Here is an 11,067-nt window from a genome sequence, read left to right as displayed (position 1 = left end):
GCTAATGGGGCCTCCCACTGCTGCCGCACCACCGGCATGGGATTTCTGTTCTCATCCTGAAGTAAAGTTCTTAACCCGAGGTACTATTTCTGGGTTAGCGGAGTCTGTAACCTGAAGCGTCTGTAACCCGAGGTACCACTGTACCGCCTTTATCTTCCCCTGATCTCAAGGTGGTGAACATGGTTCTTCTCCTCCCCATTTCATCCTCACAATGACCCTATGAGGGGTAAATTAGGTTAAGAGATGGTGACGGGCCCAAGCTCATCCATTGAGTTTCATGGCTGAGTGGGGATTCGAACCTTGGTTCCCTCCAAGTCGTAGACCAACACTCTCTGAGCTACAGATTGCCCTGCCAGCAAATCCACTTGCGGAGCACAGATTAACACCTTCGTCAGCCTCCTGAAATGCCAGGCACCTTCCTCCATATGAACTATAGCTAGCATTGGGGTTGGTTTTTTTCCTGCCATGCTCAGCAAAATAACATTTATCCTGAGAGATTACGGGTTGTAACCCCAAAGATGTCATCTGTTAATGAGTCCAATTAAGGCGATATAGTCCTGGCCACAAGATAGAAAAGGCCCAAGTCAGCAAGCCGTGGGTGCCGTTAGTGGCTTTTAATTAGCAATTAATAACTTTCATGCCTCAGGGCCTCCGTTACAGGCTTTGCTGACTTATCAGTTTGGAAAAAGCATTAGAAAAAGAGAGAGAGAAACAAGGCCCCGGTATTCCTTGACCTCTGCTTCTGCACTCGCCTCACAGAACCTAGAATTTGAAAATAAAGACTAGGCTGCTGGTCTGCTGATGAGAAACAGGTTGATACCTGAGTTTTAATGAGGGGCACAGATCGAGGTGGAGAGTGCGGTTTGCCATGGGCATGTTGACGCCAGCTAATCCAGTTTGAGCCAGTTTTATCGGCTGAGTGGAAACATGATCCCGTCAGGGCTGGGCCTCACGTAGGCCTTGTTAATTTCCCCATTTATCCAGCCTTCTTGACACTTTACAACCCCGGGTTTTGCTGACTCAATGGTGCTGATGAAAGAGCAGAGTCAAGCCTTGTGACTGTCACTACACACAAAGTTCATTTGAAAGGGGGGTGGGAGGGAAGAAGAGGATCCTCTGCATCTTTGAAAATACAGAGAAATCCAGTGTGGTGTGGAAGAAGAGAGATGTCATGGGGCAGTTAAGGGGGAGGATCATACGTCGAGATTTGCAGACTCATCCTAAGTATGCTTAATTGCAACTCCGTCTGAGCCAAGTGTGACTTATTTCCTCACGTGAGTGATTAGGGTGGTCACTAGGGACTCGTTCATTTTGCCTTGGTTGAGTAGCCAGCCAATATATGTAGTGGCCACGATCCTCACCCCTGATTCCCTGATATCTGGGAAGGGGGTATTCAGGCCAAAGGCAGTCGCTACATGGGGTCGGTGGCCCTTGTGGGGTGCTGGACTAAATGGGCCTTTGGCCTGATCCAGCCACACGCTTCTTATTTTCTACCGAGTTTGAGAGGGTTAGGATGCTGGCTTCTGAATTCTGTGGGTGGAAATCAAGTCAGAGAGGGCAAGAGTTAAAAAGACAGAACTCCTGGGTTCTGTGGGAGGAGAGACGATTTTAACCTATAATTCTAGGCTTCACCAGGGCCAACCAGGACTGAACATATAGGAGGAGGCTGCTATACACAGAGTCAGAACACTGGTCCATCTAGGTCAGCAATGCCCTATGCCGACTGGCAGAGGATTTCCAGGATTTTAGGCAGGGAGTCGTAGCACCGTAGAGTTGGAAGGGATCCCAAGGTCACACCAAAGTCAGAGTATCTCCCAGCCCTCCTGGAAGAGCCGGGGACTGAACATGGGACTTTCTGCATGCAAAGCACGTGTTCTGCCACAGAGCTGCAGACACCTTTATGTGTCTGATCCCAAGACATCCTGGGATACTACAACATATTTCATTCACATGAATCGTTTATACAGTGGTACCTTGGTTCTCGAACGGCTTAGTTGTCAAACAAATCGGCTCCTGGACGCTGAAAACCCGGAAGTAAGTGTTCTGGTTTGCAAACGTTTTTCAGAAGCCGAACGTCCGACACGGCTTCCGCTAGAGTGCAGGAAGCTCCTGCAGCCAATCGGAAGCCGCACCTTGGTTTTCGAATGGTTTCAGGAGTCCAACGGACTTCCAGAATGGATTAAGTTTGAGAACCAAGGTTCCACTATATGCCTTTTAATGCTGTTAGCTGTGATCCTGTGCAAGCCTAAACAGTTGCCTTTTTCACTCAACTGTTTACAAGTTTACAAATTTAGCAGCCTGCCAAGTGCAAACTCTCACAAGTGTTATGAAACTATGAACCGTTAACAAGAAGGTTGACGAATACACCCTGAAGTAATAAAAAATTATGGGCTTTAAAGAAGTTGTAATAGCACAGATACTTGCCCAAGGCAGTTACTGTATACAGAAAGGTTTAATAGACATATCTGAGCCTCTTCACTAAGATGGACTAAGGTCGGGCATTTAGATTTCCTACTCTCAGACTCAGGGTGCAGCTGGGCCCTTGGTACCTTCCAATAATTGCAATGAAGGGTGAAATTCAGCAAGGGGAGCTTTCCCCATTGTAGGGATCCAGTGAGGGAGAAGTTACATCCAGCCCAGTTCTCCCTCCTTTGCAACCTCCTCAGGCCCTGAAGCAAATAACAGCAAGCTACATATTGAAGCCATACAATTTGGGGGCAGAGAAGTTAAGGGTGGGGAATTTACCAAAGAAGGAAGGCAGGGAAAGAAAAGATCGCATGTGCACACCATACATACAAAGCATACTCACAGTAATTATGGGAACTGTGGTACATTCGGAGCTACAATTCCCAGCACCCTTAACAAACTAACTCCCAGTGTGGTAACACCACCTTGTTTGTTACCCAGGTGAGGAACAACTGCCTTTTGAATAAATCACAGAACCAAGGAAACTAATTATCGAGTCCAGCACCCAGCATTTATTGCAGCTATTGCAACAGGACAGAGTTCGCTCAACATGCCTGTTAAGAAGGTCTGCCCCGAGGCACATCAGAATAAAAGTTTATATAGTAGTTCAAACCCAGCACACAAAAGAGTCATAAAACATGGCTAAGCCATACCGGTATCTTCACCCCCACAATGCGGCCCAATGTGCCCAGGCCATTTGACCATTCTAGGTCTCAGATGTCACACGTTTATACCCTGGTAGCTAAGCCTTCCATGGGGAGAGAAGAGCACCATTAAAATCCTCACCTACTCCTCTTCCTGGATCTCAGATACCTTCAAGGATAGCTAATTAACACTCTTGTTGCTAACTCATGATAGACTTAGCAAAACATTCTGCCATTTGTACCACTATCGGGGTTGGATAAGGAAAGATGGAATACAGCTGTAAGGAGGGACATTGTCACAAATACAGAACACACAAAACCCAAGCCTAAAACATTCTATCTGAAAGTTAAATGCAATTAAAATTAAAACATGATTAAAATAAAAAATAAGCACCTGGGGTTCCTAATTCTTTTATCACCAGGATTCTGTGGGACATCCCAAGTGCTTTCAACGTGTGGTGTGTATGCAGCCTGTTTTTTCTCCAGGAAAGATGAGTAAGTTATAAGCAGTGAAAGCCAGGACTGCTGGGTCTTCCGGGGCTACATGGTGGGACAAGAATTGGGTTGGAAACGGGGTTTTCCCTTGGGGGTGGTTCGTTCGGATAGGTAATTTTAAATTCTGCCCTCAATGGTATTCCACCCCACCCCTACCCCCACCCCCCTTTTAGAGGAGAATGTGCATTACTCCACTGGGCGGAGGAGAAGCCGAGCCCGTCACGTGCGCCAGGCAGGGAAGGAGGGAGGGCCGCGCGCTCGGACGCCTGGGTTCCCCTTTGCCCAGACTCCGCCTTTCGCAAACACTCGGCCTCGGCGTGCGCTGAAGGGCCGGTCATTGGTGGCTGCGCACGTCCCTCTCGCTGCCCGGCGGCCTTATAAAAGCGCCCGCGATCCCTTTGTCCCCGCAGAGCTCGGTTCTTGCTTCAACAGTGTTTGAACGGAACCGGTTCCACCACCAGCCTCTTTTTCTTTTTCCCCTCTCTTTTCCCTCTTCAGCAAACAAAACAGCCCCAAAAAAAAAAAGGAGACTCCCTTTTGCTTCTTCTGCTATCCTTGCTTGAGTTGACCCGCGGAGAGACCAGCTGCCAGCAGCTGCCCAGCCAGCGAAGAGAGACCCCCGCCGACGCCTCGCCGACGCCCCGCCGCCATGGAGTCCCAGGTCCGCCAGAACTACCACCGCGACTGCGAAGCCGCCGTCAACCGCATGGTCAACATGGAGCTGTACGCCAGCTACGTCTATCTGTCCATGGTGAGCAAGGGGTCAGGGTGTGTCGGCGACGTGGTGGGGGTGGTGTATTGGGGTGCAGAGCCCCCGGGTCACAGCCTCATTCCTGCATGGCAGGGGGTTGGACTAGATGACTCTGGGTGCCCCTTCCAACTCCACAATTCTGTCATCAGTTGGCCCTGTTCCCTGGGGAAAAGGGAGCGTGGCTAGAGAACCCCGGAGGACACCAATTCCACTTGCCCCGCGTTCATTCAATCCCACGTTTGTTCTAAAGAGTTCAAGGTAGCAGCAGGCATGGTCTTCCACCCACCCACCTTCCCGTTGGAAGCTCACAGCAACCCTAAGAGGTGGTGGCTCAGGGCCTGAAGTCGCCCAGAGAGCTTCATGGCTAGGTAGCGGGTTTGAACGGGGCCGGAGAAGAGCCCAGCAACACCATGCTCTCTTCTCCCTTATTAGGAATCTCCATTTTCATCACTTTTGTTTCCTTGCAAGGGGAAAAGCAGCAGCAAGAACAACGAGAGGGACTTTGTCTTCAGAGTTCTGGCTGCCTCTGCTTGCTTCCTTCCCTTTGTTTTCAAATGAACACTCTTTCACTTCCTTTTTAGTGCTTCCCCTAGCCTTGGTCATTGTCGTCTTGCTACGCTGCAAAAATACTTATACACACTCTTTCTTTCTTTCTTTCTTTCTTTCTTTCTTTCTTTTTCTTTCTTTTCTCTCTCTCTCTCTCTCTCTCTCTCTTAGGCCTAGGGGTCATGGTGGTGGTGCTTGGCATCCCATAGTTGCTGATCAGCCTGCCTACACAGCCTTGCCTCTCTCTTTGGCATAAAACACTATTCTTGCATTCTTCATCCCACCCCTCCAGTTGCCCATGGTGTGTTCAAGCCCCATCTTGGGTGGATCAACAAGTGGGAGGCAGAGATAAGCTTCTAGGGTGGGGTGGTTAAAAAGAACATCCCATGACAGTTATTCTCTCTTCTTCCCATACCTAATAGTGTCTTCTTGTCCCCCAACCCTTAATCTCTACTTGACTCACTTCCAGTATAGGAAGATGGAAAGGGGTGTGTGTTGTTATTCTTCTTTTGCTTTGGCCTCTGTTAACAACTGTTTCTTTCTGTAACTTCTGATGCCCACACCTTGATGTCTCTCTGGGAAATGGACTGTGAGAGAGAGAGTGATGCTAGCAGTCTTTCAAGGGCGCCTTGCCTTTTTTAAGAGGGGAGCCTCTTGCAGCCAGGGCACTCTGCTCAGTGTCCCCCTACTTGCCCCATGGCTCTTTATACATTTCCTTCCCCCATTGTATGTGGGTTGGGTTTTTTTCTCCCTAACTGTGTCCTGTTGCTTTGCGGGTTGGTCAGTTCAGTTGCTTTACAATCTGCATACAGTTTGAGGTTAGTCCACACTTGAGGCTTGCCTCTCCTCCCTTAACACTAATGGGCTCCATTCAGTGAGTCTCGCCTCCTCCTTCTCCCCCTTCAAAATAGTGTCTATCCCCTGGATACTTTCCAGACTTGGAAGAAGTACAGATTCTCCATTCAAAACTTGTGTGTTCTTGTTCATGTTTTTCCATATCCCTCTCCCACACTCACCCATTTCTCTGCAATACTAGGCATGCAGGATTTGTGGATCCCTGCCCATTAATCTTCTTTTTAAAAAAAATAATATTAGGGTGGTGGTTTTTTTTTTGGTGACTGTTTACAGCCTTTTTGCCAAATCAAGTTTGTCATATGTAGCGTCTCTTGGATGGGGATATCCATTTCTCCTCCTCCTCCTTCTTCTTCTTTTCTTTTTGTAGCCTTAGGACATTCGCCAGTTATCCCCATCTCTCTTCCTGCAACAGGAGAAAACATTTTTTTGCAAATAAATTTCTGGGCTGATGCAGTTAAACTGTGTGTGTATGACAGAGAGAGAGAGAGAGAGGTTAAAAAACAACAACACAAACACAAACTTGCACAGCACCTCCTGTTTTCTCATGTGTCGGAGGCGCCTTCTGCAGAACTGTGAAATCATCATGAAGGCACAACGGAAAGGGATGTCTGGAGGGGCCCCCTGTCCTGCTCTGCTTGTGCCTGATAGCAAACTGCAGACAAGTGTCTTCTCTGTAGTCTCGGCACGTGGTTAAATGGGAGACATTTTGTAGTGGCGTGGACTTTCATTGACTCAAGAGTTTTGTTTTGTTTTTTTACAAAGTAAAAGTATTTGTATACCGCCCTCTCGTAAATCTTCAAGGTGGTGCACAGCAATATAAAAACGCAAAATAACAAAAGCAGTACAAAAGAATCATTAATAATAGACTGGCTACTCGCGGAATTTTTAAACAACTGCAGAGACCTGTTGGCATAAAGAAGTTTGTAAGAAAATCAAAAGTGAGGGTGCCTGCTGAATCTTGGCTAGAAGAGCGTTATGTAACATGGAACCATCAACCCTAAATGCCCGACTTCTGGTTGTGCAGAAGACAACTTGTGCAGAAGAACTTGAGGGTTTTCCCCTGCTTCCCATAGAGTGGTTGTTCTTTTACAGAACTTGCAAGCTTCTGAGGCATCGTGGGAACAATTTGTTCTCTTAACAGACCAGGCCTCCTCCTCCCCTGCCCACAACACTTCCCCAGATCTGAAGGTCTTTTTCATCTGCTCACTTGTCCGCAGTCTGGCTAGGATCTCCCCAACGTAACCCAGCGTCTCCTCCTGTTCCCTTTCTCCAGTCTTCCTACTTCGACCGGGATGACGTTGCCTTGCGACACGTGGCTGCCTTTTTCCGCTCGCAGTCCCACGAGGAGCGGGAGCATGCTGAGAAGCTGCTGAAGTTCCAGAGCCAGCGCGGTGGTCGGGTCCTCCTGCAGGACATCAAGGTACAAATCTGGTGGGGTGCCCTGTTCCTAGCCAGAGATGCCAAGAGCAACGACTGCAGGACTTCCCAGGTGGTGGTTCTGCCTGTTAGGACCTCAAACCCTTCTATGTGAGCTTGGCAAAAATAGCATGTTGACCCTGGGTTCAAATCCTGCCTCTGGCCTTGGGGAAGCCACTGTCCCAGAAATAGCAGCAGCCAGTCTTCAAAAGCTAGTTTGTTACGGAACTCTATAATTTTATATTTGTTTTCTGTCTCTACAGAAGCCAGAAAAGGATGCTTGGGGTACAACTCTTGATGCCATGGAGGCAGCCCTTCAGCTGGAGAAGAACGTGAACAAGGCCCTCCTGGATCTGCACCAACTGGCAAGCAGCCAGGGAGACCCACATGTGAGTATCCATGGGGTGCTGATAGGCTTAGGAGTCCTGTCTTGAGCCCTTACTGTCCTTGCACATATGCCTTTTACCTACTTTGCCTCAGAGGTACTGGTAAGTTACTGGATTTGCACAATGTTGCTTCACTGTTTCATCAGTGGTCCAGCCATCTCTGCATCCTGCCTCTGATTCTGTGAGCCCTGAGATGTTACGCCAAGATCCTAATAGGTCTTCCTGCTACCCTCCTGGGCAGAAATAGTTGTAGCAGCAGCACCCATAAATCTACGGAAAAGCTGCTATTCACATCATGTGGGGCAGGAGGCAGAATGCAGAGAAAGAGGGGGGGAAATCCTTTGCAGTGCGTTTAAGCAAGGACGGCTCTCTAAAAGTCATTTGATTCCCAAGCCCCGTAAACCCCAGTCAGCATGGGCCAACGATCAGGAAGGGTGGGAGTTCTGCAATACCCAGAGCCCCCTTCCCTGTTATTCAGTGTAGTTCTGAAATAAAACTGCCATACCTTTTAAAAAAATAAAATAGCAGCACTTGAATGTCAGATTGCCACTGATCCAAGGTGAACCCTACACTAGAAGAGACAGCTTCAGAAGTAAACAGTTGGGGGGAGAGTTTATTGGAAGTGTTCTGGGTGTTGTCTCAAGTCTTTGATGGTAGACCTGTCTAACCAAGCATTTCACCCTATCTTCTTCTCTCTCCATCTCTACAGTTCTGTGACTTCCTGGAAACTCACTACCTTGACGAGCAAGTGAAAGCTATCAAAGTCCTGGGCGACCACGTCACCAACCTCCGGCGGCTGGGGGCATCCCAGGGAGGGCTTGGCGAATACCTCTTTGACAAGCACACCCTGGGAGAGAGCAGCAGCTGATTCCTTCTCCCTCCCTCGTCCCCAAGAGCGCAATACCCCTTCCGTGAACCCACAGAAGCAAGACCCACCTCCGTCACTCTGGCCAGGCCCCACTCAAGGGGGGCTGTACCTGCCACAACTCAGTTGGCATGCTTCCAATAAACAAGGGTTCACCCGTTTAAACTCGCCTGTGGTTTTTCTGGGGTTTTAAGTGGGGAGGTTTGCGATGTCCAAACAAGGGGTATTGTCACTGCTGAAAGGCAAACACTCTTGTCTTAGGCAATCAACTTGTTTCCCCCCTTTCAAGGGCCGTTTTCCCTTGGGCATAATTTGTCCGGGGCCACATGCTGATGGCGGATGGAGCCAGGGCCAAAACTCATAAAATTGTAGAGTTGGAAGGAACCATGAGAGCCACCTCGTTCAGGATCTCCCAAACTTGGGTCTCCAGCTGTCTTTGGACTACAACTCCCATCGTTCCTAGCTAGCAGGACCCAGTGGTCAGGGATGATGGGAACTGTAGTCCAAAAACAGCTGGAGACCCAAGTTTGGAAGCCCTGAAATGTAGGAAACTTTTGTTCCTAATTAATTTACTTGGATTTAAAACCTGCCCTGTTTCCATTTGCACCTTGGCTACCTTAGATTAAATTCCACGTTGCTCTGAAATGGGAGGGGAAGCTCCTCTCCCCTTCCACAGCAGGGCACTTCAATCTTGTACCAGCAATGGTGGCGAAAACTGCTGCCTTCCAAATCTCCCATCTCCCATGTCATTGACTCCCATCTCCCATGTCATCCCCAGCCACGGGGGCCAATGGTCAAGGGCAATGGGAGTTGTAGTCCAGCAACATGTGGAGGACTACAGGTTCCCCCATCCCCATGGTGTGTAGGTCTCTTCAGAAGAAAGCCTGAGAAGCAACTCCCAAATAAGTTAAAAGAGGATTCTAATAATAATAATAATATACCATAAAAGGACTATAGGCCAAGCACACGAATCAGTGAAATCATTTATAAAAATGTTATACTGCTGAACTAGTTGGTTAGGCATCAACCTTACCTGTGCAGGATCTTATTTCTGAGTTTCTCCAAGTGCCTTTCTGGGATATTGCAAGCAGAACAGCCTGTACTTACGTTTTGTTTACAAAGAGGCAAACTGTACTTATCTTACATCCTCATTATTGCCCAAGACTGCAAATTCAAGCAACTGCAAATACCTTTGAAGTGGAGCTTGGCTTTCTTGCTTGTATGGAGGAGCAGAGGCAAACTATCTTAAAAATAACAGATACCCAAATCACTCCACCCACAGCTGTGCTTGAGAGATAAGGGCTTTGCTATTGCTAACCGCAGAGCCTCTTACCCTACGTCTGAAGCCTCCTGCAGCTCATAACTTGAAAGCAACGTTGGCTTTTCTTGGACAGTTGCGTAAATTGAAAGTTCCCCCCTCCCGTGTGTGTGTTAAATAACTGGCTTCCATCAGAATCAAAATACCACTGACACACTGATTCCTCCACACACTGACACAGATGTAAGGGGCAAACTTGGATGTAGGGGCATCAGGCATGGGTTTTAAAACTGGATTTGCCAACACTTAGCAGAAAATGTGGCATCTCTCTTAAATAGCAAAAAGGGAGGCTGTGGGATGCTAACGTCTTCTCCCTGCAGTCCACTGCCTAAATCATCCTCTTTCTCTCCCGCTCCCAGTGACTCAAATAACGGGAGGGAGCCCAGCTAGAAAAAAAGTTTATGGGACAACAGTCCCCATCAGACCAGCCATTGTAAGGGGCCTAGGGAAGGTTTTGTCTTCACTGCTACTGCTGCTGCCTCCTTAAAAAGCAGTGCTTGGGAGAGGGCCATGGCTTAGTGGCAGAGCACGTGCTTTGAGTGCAGAAGGTCCCCAGTACTGTCCCTGGCATCTCCAGGATCAGGTAGCCAGTGATGTGAGAGGCCTCTCCAGGAGACCCTGGGTGGCTGCTAGGGAAGACAAACTTGTCAAGTTCCTGCAGGAGTGATGGGTGGCTGATCTGATACAGGGAACTGCGCCCATTCCAAGAAGACTCCCTTATAAATTAATTGCTGCCATTCACTCCTACTGGGGAAGATAATGCTGCATTGGGGCAAGAACCAGACCTGCTCTTATCTACCTGGCCTTGCCTTTAGTCCTGCAACCACAAGACAGAACTCAAGTGTGAGAAAAAGCAGGACTTTTACCAATATAGATAGTCCCTAGAATTAGTCCTTGAGCAGCGTGCATTGTATTCGTGGCCTCCTTCAGCTCAGGAACAACGTTCTGTTGTCACTTTGGACAACTGCCAGTCTCCCCACCTCCTCCCTTTGTTATCCTTCCATCGCAGCCTGTAAAGGTGTGTGTGAATCTAAAGTCTCCCTTTTTATTTTATTTTCTCAAAGAACTTTGATCAATAAAAGGAGAGCTCGGCCAGTTTTCCCTGAACTTTCCTTCCTGTTATTGATACACAGACTCGCTGAACTCCATGAACAAACACAAAGTAAATGCTTGAGTTGTTGTGCCCCAACCCAATCTCTTGAGTGCTGCGACATCCCAGGGTTCCAAGCTCTCACCCAGGGTTTGGGTTTGCTTTTGGACAATGTGACACAACAGAGCCTGTGATGTCTTTATGATATTTGGTTTATTTACACATATATACCTGA

General features: G+C 48.2%; 1 protein-coding gene across 1 annotated transcript; it reads left to right on the top strand.

Moving 5' to 3' along the window:
* Positions 1-3,942: 3,942 nt before the first annotated feature.
* Positions 3,943-8,589, top strand: LOC128399849 (ferritin heavy chain A-like). The gene is made up of 4 exons (XM_053361652.1): positions 3,943-4,356; positions 7,031-7,177; positions 7,437-7,562; positions 8,269-8,589. The coding sequence occupies exons 1-4, from the start codon at positions 4,255-4,257 to the stop codon at positions 8,425-8,427; spliced, it is 534 nt and encodes a 177-aa protein (XP_053217627.1). The 5' UTR covers positions 3,943-4,254; the 3' UTR covers positions 8,428-8,589.
* The last annotated feature ends 2,478 nt before the right edge of the window (positions 8,590-11,067 follow it).

The sequence above is a fragment of the Podarcis raffonei genome, chromosome 13 (assembly GCF_027172205.1).
Source record: "Podarcis raffonei isolate rPodRaf1 chromosome 13, rPodRaf1.pri, whole genome shotgun sequence".
Classification (NCBI taxonomy): Eukaryota; Metazoa; Chordata; class Lepidosauria; order Squamata; family Lacertidae; genus Podarcis; species Podarcis raffonei.
This window is presented reverse-complemented; position numbering and strand designations above follow the sequence as displayed.